Source organism: Petromyzon marinus, chromosome 19, assembly GCF_048934315.1.
Source record: "Petromyzon marinus isolate PM22_M1 ecotype Great Lakes invasive population chromosome 19, UKy_Petmar_22M1.pri1.0, whole genome shotgun sequence".
Classification (NCBI taxonomy): Eukaryota; Metazoa; Chordata; class Hyperoartia; order Petromyzontiformes; family Petromyzontidae; genus Petromyzon; species Petromyzon marinus.
In genome coordinates, this window is record NC_133685.1 from 14,774,959 (window position 1) to 14,799,492 (window position 24,534).

The window sequence follows — 24,534 nt, forward strand, 5'->3', positions numbered from 1 at the left end:
TAGCCAGCACCTGTGACAGGAGGTCATAGAAGGCATCTGACTCATCGGCTTTGCCTGCATCCCTCCACGGATGTTCATCTTCGGTGGGGGCATAAGTAACCACGACCACCATTCCTCGCCTCCGGTTGATGGGAAGGCGAGCCCAAAGTAGCCTGGGGCTTACAGCTTCCCACACCTCACCGCCACGCTCCCACGCCCCCTTCATTCTTTTGTTCAAAAGAAGACCCACACCCTGTTGTTTGGCAGTCTGCTGCCCCGAGTAGAGGACTGTCCACCCCTCATGGTGGCAGGAGCCAGAGCCGGTCCACCGGACCTCCTGAATGCCGCATAGATCCAGGCGGTACCGGTCCAGCTCCCGACAGAGGAGTGGCAGCCTCTCCTCTGCAGTGAGCGTTCGAGCATTCCACGTGGCCAACCGTAGTGGCTTTTCGTTGTTTCTGGAGTAGCCCCGAGGGTAGGTATTCAATCTCCTGGCTCCGCCAATTGGGGTTTGGCCAGGAGACGTCATAGACGCCTGGCCCCCCGGGGCCTCCGGCACAAGCTTAGTTGTTACATATTTCAGTTTAATTCGTAGTTTCGTGGTAATTAATTGAAGGTGGAGGGGTTACCAGCACCTCGCACCCGTCCAGAGCCCCCGTTTAGCCCCTGTGGTGGACACATATGCCATGAGGGGAGGAGCCAATCAAAATTGGATCTCCCCCCACAGCGCTGTCCACGACAGAGTTGCCCGTCCGGCACCGCGAGGAGGTAGGGGGTTGTTTTGCCGGACTAATACAACCACCACCACTAACACATCCACCACCACTACTACTAATACACCCACCACCACGACTACTAATACACCTACTACCACTACTACTAATACACCCACCACCACGACTACTAATACACCTACTACCACTACTACTAATACAACCACCACCACTAACAAACCCACCACCACTACCACTGATACAACCACCACCACGACTACTAATACAACTACTACCACTACTACTAATACAACCAGAACCACTACCACTAATACAACAACTACCACTACTACTAATACAACTACCACTACTAATACAGCTACCACTACTAATACAACTACCATTACTAATACACCCACCACCACCACTACCACTAATACAACCACCACCACTACTACTAATACAGCCACCACCACTACCACTAATACAACTACTACCAATACTACTAATACAACTACTACCACTACTACTAATACAACCACTACCACTACTACTAATACAACTACTACCACTACTAATACAACTACTACCACTACTACTAATACAACCACCACCACTAACACACCCACCGCCACTACTACTAATACACCCACCACTACGACTACTAATACAACTACTACCACTACTACTAATACAACCACCACCACTACCACTAATACAACTACTAGCACTACTACTAATACAACTACCACTACTAATACAGCTACCACTACTAATACAACTACCATTACTAATACACCCACCACCACTACCACTAATACAACCACCAGCACTACTACTAATACACCCACCACCACTACAACTAATACAACTACTACCACTACTACTAATACAACTACTACCACTACTACTAATACAACCACTACTACTAATACAACCACCACCACTAACACACCCACCACCACTACTACTAATACACCCACCACCACGACTACTAATACACCTACCACTACTACTAATACACCACCACCACGACTACTAATACACCTACTACCACTACTACTAATACAACCACCACCACTAACACACCCACCACCACTACCACTAATACAACCACCACCACTACTACTAATACAACTACTACCACTAATACACCCACCACCACTACCACTAATACAACCACCACCACTACTACTAATACAGCCACCACCACTAATACAACTACTACCACTACTACTAATACAACTACTACCACTACTACTAATACAACCACTACCACTACTACTAATACAACTACTACCACTACTAATACAACTACTACCACTACTACTAATACAACCACCACCACTACCACTAACACACCCACCGCCACTACTACTAATACACCCACCACTACGACTACTAATAAAACTACTACCACTACTACTAATACAACCACCACCACTACCACTAATACAACTACTACCACTACTACTAATACAACTACCACTTCTAATACAACTATCACTACTAATACAACTACCATTACTAATATACCCACCACAACTACTACCACTAATACAACCACCACCACTACCACTAATACAACTACTACCACTAATACAACCACCACCACTACTACTAATACAACTGCTACTACTAATACCCCCACCACCACTACCACTAATACAACTACTACCAATAACACACCCACCACCACTACCACTAACACAACTAGTACCACTACTACTAATACAACCACCACCACTACTACTAATACAACTACTACCACTACCACTAATGCAACTACTACCACTAATACAGCCACCACCACTACCACTAATACAACCACCACTACTAATACAACCACCACCAAAACCACTAATACAACCACCACCACTTCTACTAATACAACTACTACCACGTCTACTAATACAACTACTACCACCACTAATACACCCACCACCACTACCACTAATACAACTACCACTACTAATATAACCACCACCACTACCACTAATACAACCACTACCACTAATACAACCACCACCACTACTACTAATACAACAACCACCACTACTACTAATACAACTACTACCACTAATACACCCACCACCATTACCACTAATACAACTACCACTACTAATACAACCACTACCACTAATACAACCACTACCACTAATACAACTACCACTACTAATACAACCACTACCACTAATACAACCACCAGCACTACCACTAATACAACCACCAACACTACCACTAATTCAACTACCACTACTAATACAACCACTACCACTAATACACCCACCACCACTACCACTAATACAACCACCACTACTAATACAACCACTACCACTAATACAACCACCACTACTAATACAACCACCACCACTACCACTAATACAACCACCACTACTAATACAACCACTACCACTAATACACCCACGGCCACTACGACTAATACAACCACCACTACTAATACAACCACTACTACTAATACAACCACCACCACTACCACTAATACAACCACCACCAATACCACTAATACAACCACCACCACTACCACTAATACAACCACCACCACTACCACTAATACAACCACCACCACTACCACTAATACAACCACCTTTACCACTAATCCAACCACCACTACTAAAACAAACACCACCACTACCACTAATACAACCACCACTACTAATACAACCACTACCACTAATACAACCACCACCACCACTACTACTACTAATACACCCACTACCATTAATACAACCACCACCACTACTACTAATACAGCTACTATCACTAATACACCCAAAACCACTACCACTAATACAACCACCACCACTAATACAACCACCACCACTAATACAACCACTACCACTAATACAACCACCACTACCACTAATACAACCACCACCACTACCACTAATACACCCACTACCACTAATACAACCATCACCACTAATACAACCACTACCACTAACACACCCACCACCACTACTACTAATACACCCACCACCACGACTACTAATACAACTACTACCACTACTACTAATACAACCACCACCACTAACACTAATACAACTACTACCACTACTACTAATACAACTACCACTACTAATACAACGAACACTACTAATGCAACTACCATTACTAATACACCCACCACCACTACTACCACTAATACAACCACCACCACTACCATTAATACAACTACTACCACTAATACAACCACCACTACTACTAATACAACTACTACTACTAATACCACCACCACCACTACCACTAATACAACTACTACCAATAACACACCCACCACCACTACCACTAATACAACTACCACTACTAATACAACCACCACCACTACTAATACAACCACCACCACTACCACTAATACACCCACCACCACTACCACTAATACAACTACCACTACTAATACAACCACCACCACTACCACTAATACAACCACTAACACTAATACAACCACCACTACTACTACTAATACAATCACCACCACTACTACTAATACAACTACTACCACTAATACTCCCACCACCACTACCACTAATACAACTACCACTACTAATACAACCACTACCACTAATACAACCACTACCACTAATACAACTACCACTACTAATACAACCACTACCACTAATGCAACCACCACCACTACTACTAATATAATTACTACCACTAATACACCCACCACCACTACCACTAATACAACCACCACCACTAATACAACCACCACCACTACCACTAATAAAACCACCACCACTAGCACTAATACAACCACCAGCACTAATACAACCACCACCAATACAACTAATAAAACCACCACCACTAATACAACCACTACTCACTAATACAACTACCACTACTAATACAACCACCACCACTACCACTAATACAACCACTACCACTAATACAACCACCACCACTACTACTAATACAACCATCACCACTACTACTAATACAACTACTACCACTAATACTCCCATCACCACTACCACTAATACAACTACCACTACTAATACAACCACTACCACTAATACAACCACTACCACTAATACAACTACCACTACTAATACAACCACTACCACTAATACAACCACCACCACTACCACTAATACAACCACCACCACTACCACTAATTCAACCACCACTACTAATACAACCACTACCACTAATACAACTACCACTACTAATACAACCACCACCACTACCACTAATACAACCACTACCACTAATACAACCACCACCACTACTACTAATACAACCACCACCACTAACACTAATACAACTACTACCACTACTACTAATACAACTACCACTACTAATACAACGAACACTACTAATGCAACTACCATTACTAATACACCCACCACCACTACTACCACTAATACAACCACCACCACTACCATTAATACAACTACTACCACTAATACAACCACCACTACTACTAATACAACTACTACTACTAATACCACCACCACCACTACCACTAATACAACTACTACCAATAACACACCCACCACCACTACCACTAATACAACTACCACTACTAATACAACCACCACCACTACTAATACAACCACCACCACTACCACTAATACACCCACCACCACTACCACTAATACAACTACCACTACTAATACAACCACCACCACTACCACTAATACAACCACTAACACTAATACAACCACCACTACTACTACTAATACAATCACCACCACTACTACTAATACAACTACTACCACTAATACTCCCACCACCACTACCACTAATACAACTACCACTACTAATACAACCACTACCACTAATACAACCACTACCACTAATACAACTACCACTACTAATACAACCACTACCACTAATGCAACCACCACCACTACTACTAATATAATTACTACCACTAATACACCCACCACCACTACCACTAATACAACCACCACCACTAATACAACCACCACCACTACCACTAATAAAACCACCACCACTAGCACTAATACAACCACCAGCACTAATACAACCACCACCAATACAACTAATAAAACCACCACCACTAATACAACCACTACTCACTAATACAACTACCACTACTAATACAACCACCACCACTACCACTAATACAACCACTACCACTAATACAACCACCACCACTACTACTAATACAACCATCACCACTACTACTAATACAACTACTACCACTAATACTCCCATCACCACTACCACTAATACAACTACCACTACTAATACAACCACTACCACTAATACAACCACTACCACTAATACAACTACCACTACTAATACAACCACTACCACTAATACAACCACCACCACTACCACTAATACAACCACCACCACTACCACTAATTCAACCACCACTACTAATACAACCACTACCACTAATACAACTACCACTACTAATACAACCACCACCACTACCACTAATACAACCACTACCACTAATACAACCACCACCACTACTACTAATACAACCACCACCACTACTACTAATACAACTACTAACACTAATACTCCCACCACCACTACCACTAATACAACTACCACTACTAACACAACCACTAATACTACCACTAATACAACTACCACTACTAATACAACCACTACCACTAATACAACTACCACCACTACCACTAATACAACCACCACCACTACCACTAATTCAACCACCACTACTAATACAACCACTACCACTAATGCAACCACCACCACTACTACTAATATAATTACTACCACTAATACACCCACCACCACTACCACTAATACAACCACCACCACTACTACTAATACACCCACCACTACGACTACTAATAAAACTACTACCACTACTACTAATACAACCACCACCACTACCACTAATACAACTACTACTACTAATACAACTACCACTTCTAATACAACTATCACTACTAATACAACTACCATTACTAATATACCCACCACAACTACTACCACTAATACAACCACCACCACTACCACTAATACAACTACTACCACTAATACAACCACCACCACTACTACTAATACAACTGCTACTACTAATACCCCCACCACCACTACCACTAATACAACTACTACCAATAACACACCCACCACCACTACCACTAACACAACTAGTACCACTACTACTAATACAACCACCACCACTACTACTAATACAACTACTACCACTACCACTAATGCAACTACTACCACTAATACACCCACCACCACTACCACTAATACAACCACCACTACTAATACAACCACCACCAAAACCACTAATACAACCACCACCACTTCTACTAATACAACTACTACCACGTCTACTAATACAACTACTACCACTAATACACCCACCACCACTACCACTAATACAACTACCACTACTAATATAACCACCACCACTACCACTAATACAACCACTACCACTAATACAACCACCACCACTACTACTAATACAACAACCACCACTACTACTAATACAACTACTACCACTAATACACCCACCACCATTACCACTAATACAACTACCACTACTAATACAACCACTACCACTAATACAACCACTACCACTAATACAACTACCACTACTAATACAACCACTACCACTAATACAACTACCACCACTACCACTATTACAACCACCAGCACTACCACTAATACAACCACCACCACTACCACTAATTCAACTACCACTACTAATACAACCACTACCACTAATACACCCACCACCACTACCACTAATACAACCACCACTACTAATACAACCACCACCACTACCACTAATACAACCACCACTACTAATACAACTACCACCACTACCACTAATACAACCACCACTACTAATACAACCACTACCACTAATACACCCACGGCCACTACCACTAATACAACCACCACTACTAATACAACCACTACTACTAATACAACCACCACCACTACCACTAATACAACCATCACCACTACCACTAATACAACCACCACCACTACCACTAATACAACCACCACCACTACCACTAATACAAGCACCATCACTACCACTAATACAACCACCTTTACCACTAATCCAACCACCACTACTAAAACAAACACCACCACTATCACTAATACAACCACCACTACTAAAACAACCACTACCACTAATACAACCACCACCACTACTACTACTAATACACCCACTACCACTAATACAACCACCACCACTACTACTAATACAGCTACTATCACTAATACACCCAAAACCACTACCACTAATACAACCACCACCACTAATACAACCACCACCACTAATACAACCACTACCACTAATACAACCACCACTACCACTAATACAACCACCACCACTACCACTAATGCACCCACTACCACTAATACAACCATCACCACTAATACAACCACTACCACTTACACACCCACCACCACTACTACTAATACACCCACCACCACGACTACTAATACAACTACTACCACTACTACTAATACAACCACCACCACTACCACTAATACAACTACTACCACTACTACTAATACAACTACCACTACTAATACAACGAACACTACTAATGCAACTACCATTACTAATACACCCACCACCACTACTACCACTAATACAACCACCACCACTACCATTAATACAACTACTACCACTAATACAACCACCACTACTACTAATACAACTACTACTACTAATACCACCACCACCACTACCACTAATACAACTACTACCAATAACACACCCACCACCACTACCACTAATACAACTACCACTACTAAAACAACCACCACCACTACTAATACAACCACCACCACTACCACTAATACACCCACCACCACTACCAATAATACAACTACCACTACTAATACAACCACCACCACTACCACTAATTCAACCACTAACACTAATACAACCACCACCACTACTACTAATACAATCACCACCACTACTACTAATACAACTACTACCACTAATACTCCCACCACCACTACCACTAATACAACTACCACTACTAATACAACCACTACCACTAATACAACCACTACCACTAATACAACTACCACTACTAATACAACCACTACCACTAATGCAACCACCACCACTACTACTAATATAATTACTACCACTAATACACCCACCACCACTACCACTAATACAACCACCACCACTAATACAACCACCACCACTACCACTAATAAAACCACCACCACTAGCACTAATACAACCACCACCAGCACTAATACAACCACCACCACTACCACTAATAAAACCACCACCACTAATACAACTACCACTACTAATACAACCACCACCACTACCACTAATACAACCACTACCACTAATACAACCACCACCACTACTACTAATACAACCATCACCACTACTACTAATACAACTACTACCACTAATACTCCCATCACCACTACCACTAATACAACTACCACTACTAATACAACCACTACCACTAATACAACCACTAATACAACTACCACCACTACCACTAATACAACCACCACCACTACCACTAATTCAACCACCACTACTAATACAACCACTACCACTAATACAACTACCACTACTAATACAACCACCACCACTACCACTAATACAACCACTACCACTAATACAACCACCACCACTACTACTAATACAACCACCACCACTACTACTAATACAACTACTAACACTAATACTCCCACCACCACTACCACTAATACAACTACCACTACTAATACAACCACTAATACTACCACTAATACAACTACCACTACTAATACAACCACTACCACTAAAACAACTACCACCACTACCACTAATACAACCACCACCACTACCACTAATTCAACCACCACTACTAATACAACCACTACCACTAATGCAACCACCACCACTACTACTAATATAATTACTACCACTAATACACCCACCACCACTACCACTAATACAACCACCACCACTAATACAACCACCACCACTACCACTAATACAACCACCACCACTACCACTAATACAACCACCACCACTACCACTAATACAACCACCACCACTACCAATAATAAAACCACTACCACTAATACAACCACCACCACTAATACAATCACCACCACTACCACTAATACAACCACCACCACTACCACTAATACAACCACCACCACTACCACTAATACAACCACCACCACTACCACTAATAAAACCACCACCACTAATACAACCACTACCACTAATACAACTACCACTACTAATACAACCACTACCACTAATGCAACCACCACCACTACTACTAATATAATTACTACCACTAATACACCCACCACCACTACCACTAATACAACCACCACCACTAATACAACCACCACCACTACCACTAATAAAACCACCACCACTAGCACTAATACAACCACCACCACCAGCACTAATACAACCACCACCACTACCACTAATAAAACCACCACCACTAATACAACCACTACTCACTAATACAACTACCACTACTAATACAACCACCACCACTACCACTAATACAACCACTACCACTAATACAACCACCACCACTACTACTAATACAACCATCACCACTACTACTAATACAACTACTACCACTAATACTCCCATCACCACTACCACTATTACAACTACCACTACTAATACAACCACTACCACAAATACAACCACTAATACAACTACCACCACTACCACTAATACAACCACCACCACTACCACTAATTCAACCACCACTACTAATACAACCACTACCACTAATACAACTACCACTACTAATACAACCACCACCACTACCACTAATACAACCACTACCACTAATACAACCACCACCACTACTACTAATACAACCACCACCACTACTACTAATACAACTACTAACACTAATACTCCCACCACCACTACCACTAATACAACTACCACTACTAATACAACCACTAATACTACCACTAATACAACTACCACTACTAATACAACCACTACCACTAATACAACTACCACCACTACCACTAATACAACCACCACCACTACCACTAATTCAACCACCACTACTAATACAACCACTACCACTAATGCAACCACCACCACTACTACTAATATAATTACTACCACTAATACACCCACCACCACTACCACTAATACAACCACCACCACTAATACAACCACCACCACTACCACTAATACAACCACCACCACTACCACTAATACAACCACCACCACTACCACTAATACAACCACCACCACTACCAATAATAAAACCACTACCACTAATACAACCACCACCACTAATACAATCACCACCACTACCACTAATACAACCACCACCACTACCACTAATACAACCACCACCACTACCACTAATACAACCACCACCACTACCACTAATAAAACCACCACCACTAATACAACCACTACCACTAATACAACCACCACTACCACTAATACAACCACCACCACTACCACTAATACAAGCACCACCACTACCACTAATATAATTACTACCACTAATACACCCACCACCACTACCACTAATACAACCACCACCACTAATACAACCACCACCACTACCACTAATACAAGCACCACCACTACCACTAACACAACCACCACCACTACCACTAATACAACCACCACCACTACCACTAATAAAACCACCACCACTAATACAACCACTACCACTAATACAACCACCACTACCACTAATACAACCACCACCACTACCACTAATACAAGCACCACCATCACTACCACTAATACCGCCACCACCACTACCACTAATACAACCACCGCCACTACCACTAATACAACCACCACCACTACTACTAATACAACTACTACCACTAATACACCCACCACCACTACCACTAATACAACCACCACCACTACCACTAATACAACCACCACCACTACCACTGATACAACCACCACCACTACCACTAATACAACCACCACCACTACCACTAATACAACCACCACCACTAATACAACCACCACTACTAATACAACCACCACCACTACCACTAATACAACCACCACCACCCACTACCACTAATACAACTACCACTACTACCACTAATACAACTACGACCACTAATAAAACCACCACCACTAGCACTAATACAACCACCACCACCAGCACTAATACAACCACCACCACTACCACTAATAAAACCACCACCACTAATACAACCACTACTCACTAATACAACTACCACTACTAATACAACCACCACCACTACCACTAATACAACCACTACCACTAATACAACCACCACCACTACTACTAATACAACCATCACCACTACTACTAATACAACTACTACCACTAATACTCCCATCACCACTACCACTAATACAACTACCACTACTAATACAACCACTACCACTAATACAACCACTAATACAACTACCACCACTACCACTAATACAACCACCACCACTACCACTAATTCAACCACCACTACTAATACAACCACTACCACTAATACAACTACCACTACTAATACAACCACCACCACTACCACTAATACAACCACTACCACTAATACAACCACCACCACTACTACTAATACAACCACCACCACTACTACTAATACAACTACTAACACTAATACTCCCACCACCACTACCACTAATACAACTACCACTACTAATACAACCACTAATACTACCACTAATACAACTACCACTACTAATACAACCACTACCACTAATACAACTACCACCACTACCACTAATACAACCACCACCACTACCACTAATTCAACCACCACTACTAATACAACCACTACCACTAATGCAACCACCACCACTACTACTAATATAATTACTACCACTAATACACCCACCACCACTACCACTAATACAACCACCACCACTAATACAACCACCACCACTACCACTAATACAACCACCACCACTACCACTAATACAACCACCACCACTACCACTAATACAACCACCACCACTACCAATAATAAAACCACTACCACTAATACAACCACCACCACTAATACAATCACCACCACTACCACTAATACAACCACCACCACTACCACTAATACAACCACCACCACTACCACTAATACAACCACCACCACTACCACTAATAAAACCACCACCACTAATACAACCACTACCACTAATACAACCACCACTACCACTAATACAACCACCACCACTACCACTAATACAAGCACCACCACTACCACTAATATAATTACTACCACTAATACACCCACCACCACTACCACTAATACAACCACCACCACTAATACAACCACCACCACTACCACTAATACAAGCACCACCACTACCACTAACACAACCACCACCACTAATACAACCACCACCACTACCACTAATAAAACCACCACCACTAATACAACCACTACCACTAATACAACCACCACTACCACTAATACAACCACGACCACTACCACTAATACAAGCACCACCATCACTACCACTAATACCGCCACCACCACTACCACTAATACAACCACCACCACTACCACTAATACAACCACCACCACTACTACTAATACAACTACTACCACTAATACACCCACCACCACTACCACTAATACAACCACCACCACTACCACTAATACAACCACCACCACTACCACTGATACAACCACCACCACTACCACTAATACAACCACCACCACTACCACTAATACAACCACCACCACTAATACAACCACCACTACTAATACAACCACCACCACTACCACTAATACAACCACCACCACCCACTACCACTAATACAACTACCACTACTACCACTAATACAACTACGACCACTAATAAAACCACCACCACTAGCAGTAATACAACCACCACCACCAGCACTAATACAACCACCACCACTACCACTAATAAAACCACCACCACTAATACAACCACTACTCACTAATACAACTACCACTACTAATACAACCACCACCACTACCACTAATACAACCACTACCACTAATACAACCACCACCACTACTACTAATACAACCATCACCACTACTACTAATACAACTACTACCACTAATACTCCCATCACCACTACCACTAATACAACTACCACTACTAATACAACCACTACCACTAATACAACCACTACCACTAATACAACTACCACCACTACCACTAATACAACCACCACCACTACCACTAATTCAACCACCACTACTAATACAACCACTACCACTAATACAACTACCACTACTAATACAACCAACACCACTACCACTAATACAACCACTACCACTAATACAACCACCACCACTACTACTAATACAACCACCACCACTACTACTAATACAACTACTACCACTAATACTCCCACCACCACTACCACTAATACAACTACCACTACTAATACAACCACTAATACTACCACTAATACAACTACCACTACTAATACAACCACTACCACTAATGCAACCACCACCACTACTACTAATATAATTACTACCACTAATACACCCACCACCACTACCACTAATACAACCACCACCACCACTAATACAACCACCACCACTACCACTAATACAACCACCACCACTACCACTAATACAACCACCACCACTACCACTAATACAACCACCACCACTACCAATAATAAAACCACTACCACTAATACAACCACCACCACTAATACAATCACCACCACTACCACTAATACAACCACCACCACTACCACTAATACAACCACCACCACTACCACTAATACAACCACCACCACTACCACTAATAAAACCACCACCACTAATACAACCACTACCACTAATACAACCACCACTACCACTAATACAACCACCACCACTACCACTAATACAAGCACCACCACTACCACAATATAATTACTACCACTAATACACCCACCACCACTACCACTAATACAACCACCACCACTAATACAACCACCACCACTACCACTAATACAAGCACCACCACTACCACTAACACAACCACCACCACTACCACTAATACAACCACCACCACTACCACTAATAAAACCACTACCACTAATACAACCACTACCACTAATACAACCACCACTACCACTAATACAACCACCACCACTACCACTAATACAAGCACCACCATCACTACCACTAATACCGCCACCACCACTACCACTAATACAACCACCACCACTACCACTAATACAACCACCACCACTACTACTAATACAACTACTACCACTAATACACCCACCACCACTACCACTAATACAACCACCACCACTACCACTAATACAACCACCACCACTACCACTGATACAACCACCACCACTACCACTAATACAACCACCACTACCACTAATACAACCACCACCACTAATACAACCACCACTACTAATACAACCACTACCACTAATACAACCACCACCACCCACTACCACTAATACAACTACCACTACTACCACTAATACAACTACGACCACTAATAAAACCACCACCACTAGCACTAATACAACCACCACCACCAGCACTAATACAACCACCACCACTACCACTAATAAAACCACCACCACTAATACAACCACTACTCACTAATACAACTACCACTACTAATACAACCACCACCACTACTACTAATACAACCATCACCACTACCACTAATACACCCACCACCACTACCACTAATACAACCACCACCACTAATACAACCACCACCACTACCACTAATAAAACCACCACCACTAGCACTAATACAACCACCACCACCAGCACTAATACAACCACCACCACTACCACTAATAAAACCACCACCACTAATACAACTACCACTACTAATACAACCACCACCACTACCACTAATACAACCACTACCACTAATACAACCACCACCACTACTACTAATACAACCATCACCACTACTACTAATACAACTACTACCACTAATACTCCCATCACCACTACCACTAATACAACTACCACTACTAATACAACCACTACCACTAATACAACCACTAATACAACTACCACCACTACCACTAATACAACCACCACCACTACCACTAATTCAACCACCACTACTAATACAACCACTACCACTAATACAACTACCACTACTAATACAACCACCACCACTACCACTAATACATCCACTACCACTAATACAACCACCACCACTACTACTAATACAACCACCACCACTACTACTAATACAACTACTAACACTAATACTCCCACCACCACTACCACTAATACAACTACCACTACTAATACAACCACTAATACTACCACTAATACAACTACCACTACTAATACAACCACTACCACTAATACAACTACCACCACTACCACTAATACAACCACCACCACTACCACTAATTCAACCACCACTACTAATACAACCACTACCACTAATGCAACCACCACCACTACTACTAATATAATTACTACCACTAATACACCCACCACCACTACCACTAATACAACCACCACCACTAATACAACCACCACCACTACCACTAATACAACCACCACCACTACCACTAATACAACCACCACCACTACCACTAATACAACCACCACCACTACCAATAATAAAACCACTACCACTAATACAACCACCACCACTAATACAATCACCACCACTACCACTAATACAACCACCACCACTACCACTAATACAACCACCACCACTACCACTAATACAACCACCACCACTACCACTAATAAAACCACCACCACTAATACAACCACTACCACTAATACAACTACCACTACTAATACAACCACTACCACTAATGCAACCACCACCACTACTACTAATATAATTACTACCACTAATACACCCACCACCACTACCACTAATACAACCACCACCACTAATACAACCACCACCACTACCACTAATAAAACCACCACCACTAGCACTAATACAACCACCACCACCAGCACTAATACAACCACCACCACTACCACTAATAAAACCACCACCACTAATACAACCACTACTCACTAATACAACTACCACTACTAATACAACCACCACCACTACCACTAATACAACCACTACCACTAATACAACCACCACCACTACTACTAATACAACCATCACCACTACTACTAATACAACTACTACCACTAATACTCCCATCACCACTACCACTATTACAACTACCACTACTAATACAACCACTACCACTAATACAACCACTAATACAACTACCACCACTACCACTAATACAACCACCACCACTACCACTAATTCAACCACCACTACTAATACAACCACTACCACTAATACAACTACCACTACTAATACAACCACCACCACTACCACTAATACAACCACTACCACTAATACAACCACCACCACTACTACTAATACAACTACTAACACTAATACTCCCACCACCACTACCACTAATACAACTACCACTACTAATACAACCACTAATACTACCACTAATACAACTACCACTACTAATACAACCACTACCACTAATACAACTACCACCACTACCACTAATACAACCACCACCACTACCACTAATTCAACCACCACTACTAATACAACCACTACCACTAATGCAACCACCACCACTACTACTAATATAATTACTACCACTAATACACCCACCACCACTACCACTAATACAACCACCACCACTAATACAACCACCACCACTACCACTAATACAACCACCACCACTACCACTAATACAACCACCACCACTACCACTAATACAACCACCACCACTACCAATAATAAAACCACTACCACTAATACAACCACCACCACTAATACAATCACCACCACTACCACTAATACAACCACCACCACTACCACTAATACAACCACCACCACTACCACTAATACAACCACCACCACTACCACTAATAAAACCACCACCACTAATACAACCACTACCACTAATACAACCACCACTACCACTAATACAACCACCACCACTACCACTAATACAAGCACCACCACTACCACTAATATAATTACTACCACTAATACACCCACCACCACTACCACTAATACAACCACCACCACTAATACAACCACCACCACTACCACTAATACAAGCACCACCACTACCACTAACACAACCACCACCACTACCACTAATACAACCACCACCACTACCACTAATAAAACCACCACCACTAATACAACCACTACCACTAATACAACCACCACTACCACTAATACAACCACCACCACTACCACTAATACAAGCACCACCATCACTACCACTAATACCGCCACCACCACTACCACTAATACAACCACCACCACTACCACTAATACAACCACCACCACTACTACTAATACAACTACTACCACTAATACACCCACCACCACTACCACTAATACAACCACCACCACTACCACTAATACAACCACCACCACTACCACTGATACAACCACCACCACTACCACTAATACAACCACCACCACTACCACTAATACAACCACCACCACTAATACAACCACCACTACTAATACAACCACCACCACTACCACTAATACAACCACCACCACCCACTACCACTAATACAACTACCACTACTACCACTAATACAACTACGACCACTAATAAAACCACCACCACTAGCACTAATACAACCACCACCACCAGCACTAATACAACCACCACCACTACCACTAATAAAACCACCACCACTAATACAACCACTACTCACTAATACAACTACCACTACTAATACAACCACCACCACTACCACTAATACAACCACTACCACTAATACAACCACCACCACTACTACTAATACAACCATCACCACTACTACTAATACAACTACTACCACTGATACTCCCATCACCACTACCACTAATACAACTACCACTACTAATACAACCACTACCACTAATACAACCACTAATACAACTACCACCACTACCACTAATACAACCACCACCACTACCACTAATTCAACCACCACTACTAATACAACCACTACCACTAATACAACTACCACTACTAATACAACCACCACCACTACCACTAATACAACCACTACCACTAATACAACCACCACCACTACTACTAATACAACCACCACCACTACTACTAATACAACTACTAACACTAATACTCCCACCACCACTACCACTAATACAACTACCACTACTAATACAACCACTAATACTACCACTAATACAACTACCACTACTAATATAACCACTACCACTAATACAACTACCACCACTACCACTAATACAACCACCACCACTACCACTAATTCAACCACCACTACTAATACAACCACTACCACTAATGCAACCACCACCACTACTACTAATATAATTACTACCACTAATACACCCACCACCACTACCACTAATACAACCACCACCACTAATACAACCACCACCACTACCACTAATACAACCACCACCACTACCACTAATACAACCACCACCACTACCACTAATACAACCACCACCACTACCAATAATAAAACCACTACCACTAATACAACCACCACCACTAATACAATCACCACCACTACCACTAATACAACCACCACCACTACCACTAATACAACCACCACCACTACCACTAATACAACCACCACCACTACCACTAATAAAACCACCACCACTAATACAACCACTACCACTAATACAACCACCACTACCACTAATACAACCACCACCACTACCACTAATACAAGCACCACCACTACCACTAATATAATTACTACCACTAATACACCCACCACCACTAATACAACCACTACCACTAATACAACTACCACCACTACCACTAATACAACCACCACCACTACCACTAATTCAACCACCAGTACTAATACAACCACTACCACTAATACAACCACCACCACTACTACTAATATAATTACTACCACTAATACACCCACCACCACTACCACTAATACAACCACCACCACTAATACAACCACCACCACTACCACTAATACAACCACCACCACTACCACTAATACAACCACCACCACTACCACTAATACAACCACCACCACTACCAATAATAAAACCACTACCACTAATACAACCACCACCACTAATACAATCACCACCACTACCACTAATACAACCACCACCACTACCACTAATACAACCACCACCACTACCACTAATACAACCACCACCACTACTACTAATACAACCACCACCACTACTACTAATACAACTACTACCACTAATACTCCCACCACCACTACCACTAATACAACTACCACTACTAATACAACCACTAATACTACCACTAATACAACTACCACTACTAATACAACCACTACCACTAATGCAACCACCACCACTACTACTAATATAATTACTACCACTAATACACCCACCACCACTACCACTAATACAACCACCACCACCACTAATACAACCACCACCACTACCACTAATACAACCACCACCACTACCACTAATACAACCACCACCACTACCACTAATACAACCACCACCACTACCAATAATAAAACCACTACCACAAATACAACCACCACCACTAATACAATCACCACCACTACCACTAATACAACCACCACCACTACCACTAATACAACCACCACCACTACCACTAATACAACCACCACCACTACCACTAATAAAACCACCACCACTAATACAACCACTACCACTAATACAACCACCACTACCACTAATACAACCACCACCACTACCACTAATACAAGCACCACCACTACCACAATATAATTACTACCACTAATACACCCACCACCACTACCACTAATACAACCACCACCACTAATACAACCACCACCACTACCACTAATACAAGCACCACCACTACCACTAACACAACCACCACCACTACCACTAATACAACCACCACCACTACCACTAATAAAACCACCACCACTAATACAACCACTACCACTAATACAACCACCACTACCACTAATACAACCACCACCACTACCACTAATACAAGCACCACCATCACTACCACTAATACCGCCACCACCACTACCACTAATACAACCACCACCACTACCACTAATACAACCACCACCACTACTACTAATACAACTACTACCACTAATACACCCACCACCACTACCACTAATACAACCACCACCACTACCACTAATACAACCACCACCACTACCACTGATACAACCACCACCACTACCACTAATACAACCACCACCACTACCACTAATACAACCACCACCACTAATACAACCACCACTACTAATACAACCACCACCACTACCACTAATACAACCACCACCACCCACTACCACTAATACAACTACCACTACTACCACTAATACAACTACGACCACTAATAAAACCACCACCACTAGCACTAATACAACCACCACCACCAGCACTAATACAACCACCACCACTACCACTAATAAAACCACCACCACTAATACAACCACTACTCACTAATACAACTACCACTACTAATTCAACCACCACCACTACTACTAATACAACCATCACCACTACTACTAATACAACTACTACCACTAATACTCCCACCACCACTACCACTAATACAACTACCACTACTAATACAACCACTACCACTAATACAACCACTACCACTAATACAACTACCACCACTACCACTAATACAACCACCACCACTACCACTAATTCAACCACCAGTACTAATACAACCACTACCACTAATACAACCACCACCACTACTACTAATATAATTACTACCACTAATACACCCACCACCACTACCACTAATACAACCACCACCACTAATACAACCACCACCACTACCACTAATACAACCACCACCACTACCACTAATACAACCACCACCACTAATACAACCACCACCACTACCACTAATAAAACCACCACCACTAATACAACCACTACTCACTAATACAACCACCACCACTACTACTAATATAATTACTACCACTAATACACTCACCACCACTACCACTAATACAACCACCACCACTAATACAACCACCACCACTACCACTAATACAACCACCACCACTACCACTAATACAACCACCACTACCACTAATACAACCACCACCACTACCACTAATAAAACCACCACCACTAATACAACCACTACCACTAATACAACCACCACTACCACTAATACAACCACCACCACTACCACTAATACAAGCACCACCACTACCACTAATATAATTACTACCACTAATACACCCACCACCACTACCACTAATACAACCACCACCACTAATACAACCACCACCACTACCACTAATACAAGCACCACCACTACCACTAACACAACCACCACCACTACCACTAATACAACCACCACCACTACCACTAATAAAACCACCACCACTAATACAACCACTACCACTAATACAACCACCACTACCACTAATACAACCACCACCACTACCACTAATACAAGCACCACCAGCACTACCACTAATACCGCCACCACCACTACCACTAATACAACCACCACCACTACCACTAATACACCCACCACCACTACTACTAATACAACTCCTACCACTAATACACCCACCACCACTACCACTAATACAACCACCACCACTACCACTAATACAACCACCACCACTACCACTGATACAACCACCACCACTACCACTAATACAACCACCACCACTACCACTAATACAACCACCAACACTAATACAACCACCACCACTAATACAACCACCACCACTACCACTAATACAACCACCACCACCACCCACTACCACTAATACAACTACCACTACTACCACTAATACAACTACGACCACTAATAATACCACCACCACTTGCACTAATACAACCACCACCACCAGCACTAATACAACCACCACCACTACCACTAATACAACCACCGCCATCATCGTCATCATCACCCCCACCATCGCCACCACCACCACCAACACCACCACCATATAGCCGTAACAGAATTTTGGGGCAAGTACTGTGAGCGAGCAGCACCTATAAAGTCCGACACGGCACACAGAGGGGGTGGGAGGCCAACACCACGTCCGGCCGTCTTCATCTCCCTAGTGGAAATGTTTACACATCACACCAAGTACTCATTTGAGGCTGAGTCGACCTAAAGGAGGCCCAGAACCGGTTCAGATAATCGTCACCGGTGTTGGCCATGAGCGGGAATCGAACCCGGGTCGCCAGGTTTGTAGCGCAGCGCGCTAACTGTTACACTAACACCCTCACTACCGCTCCCACCATCATCACCGCCACCACCGCTACTACCACCACCGCCAGTACCACCACTGCTTGCCACTGCCACCACCGCCGTCCTCACCACCACTCCCACCACTGCCACTACCGCTCCTACCATCATCACCTCCACCACCAGCGTCAATCAGTGACTGGGAATTCCAGTCAACAAAGCGTCAAACGTCAAAGTGATTTGCTGCTCAAATGAGCATTGCGACATTGGAGCTCATCTCCTGTTGACAGCCCTGAGCCACTGGTGCAAATTCCTTTTACGGGGGATGGGGGTGAGTCGATCCACACTGTTAACTTCTGCACAAAGTGGTCTGAGTCATTCTGTCGACCCCAGGGGGACGATGAGCTGAGTCCACTCTCAACCACAGTTTGAACCTCGCAACCTTCCGAGCGCGAGCCACTCGCTCTTCCGGTGTGCCAGCGTAACGCATCTGAGCCATCACATATCCACCTCGACCAATTAACCGCCCACTGCCGCCATCGATCAATCGCGGTGGTGGGTTGGTAGTTCACCTTTGGTGACCACCCTGAGACCATAAACTTGCCGCTGCATTTGAGAACCCTGCAACTTGCCCCCCCCCCCTACAGCCTGGTTCAAAAGCGACACGGGAGACCTTTGTATTTGTCTGTGTGGGTGGAGAAATAAGTCAATAGCTCAGTGGGCGTTACTTGGTCACATAAAATAGTTTAGTTGTATTTGTAGAATTTTTTTTTTATTTCAAAAGTATTTTATTAACAAGACGATTCAGGTACATAACACAGGAGGTGTGAAATGGGGTTGACACCAGCACCAACACACATCACAGATTACAGTGCAATGGAACCCTATCTAAACGGCATGTTTCAATAAACTATTTCAATCAACTCTACAACCACCTGGTGTCTTCCTAAGCTCTGATACCCCTGTAGGAGTAGGAGAAGAAGAAGAAATGATGGGGGAGTGCTTAAATGCCCTGAGTGCTCTTAAGAATCATTGCCCACTGGAGGTGAAGTAGTGAAGGTGCTCCACTTGTATATATATTTTCCTTTTAAGACTGTTTGTTGTTGTCACGTTCTGAATCCCGTAACCCCGACGTGACAACGCGTGCGACAAAAAGAGCTTTTAACAGCTTTATCCGGATTCCTCCCGCGGCATGAACAAATGTCCCCGTTCCCACAGCTGAACACTCCGAGGGTGAGGGAGCTCTCCCGGGTGCTGGAGAGGGCAGAGAGCAGCTACTGCCCGGCCTTCCAGCAGATCTGCCAGGAGGTCGCCACAGGCAAGTGTGTTGATTAGGGGGGCCACGGGCAAGTGTGTTGATTAGGGGGGCCGCGGGCAAGTGTATTGATTAGGGGGGCCACGGGCAAGTGTGTTGATTAGGGGGGCCGCGGGCAAGTGTTTTGATTAGGGGGGCCACGGGCAAGTGTGTTGATTAGGGAGGCCACGGGCAAGTGTGTTGATTAGGGGGGCCACGGGCAAGTGTGTTGATTAGGGGGGCCGCAGGCAAGTGTTTTGATTAGGGGGGCCACGGGCAAGTGTGTTGATTAGGGAGGCCACGGGCAAGTGTGTTGATTAGGGGGGCCGCGGGCAAGTGTTTTGATTAGGGGGGCCACGGGCAAGTGTGTTGATTAGGGAGGCCACGGGCAAGTGTGTTGATTAGGGGGGCCACG

The 24,534-nt window shown here is 43.1% G+C and overlaps 1 protein-coding gene across 1 annotated transcript in view; it reads left to right on the top strand.

Moving 5' to 3' along the window:
- LOC116943809 (dynein beta chain, ciliary-like) overlaps positions 1-24,359 on the top strand; it is a 47,509-nt gene extending 23,150 nt beyond the window's left edge. The window contains exon 4 of the mRNA XM_076068176.1: positions 24,044-24,359. Within this exon, the coding sequence (XP_075924291.1) occupies positions 24,044-24,160 (117 nt within the window). The 3' untranslated portion in view covers positions 24,161-24,359. The remainder of the gene's footprint in view (positions 1-24,043) is intronic.
- The last annotated feature ends 175 nt before the right edge of the window (positions 24,360-24,534 follow it).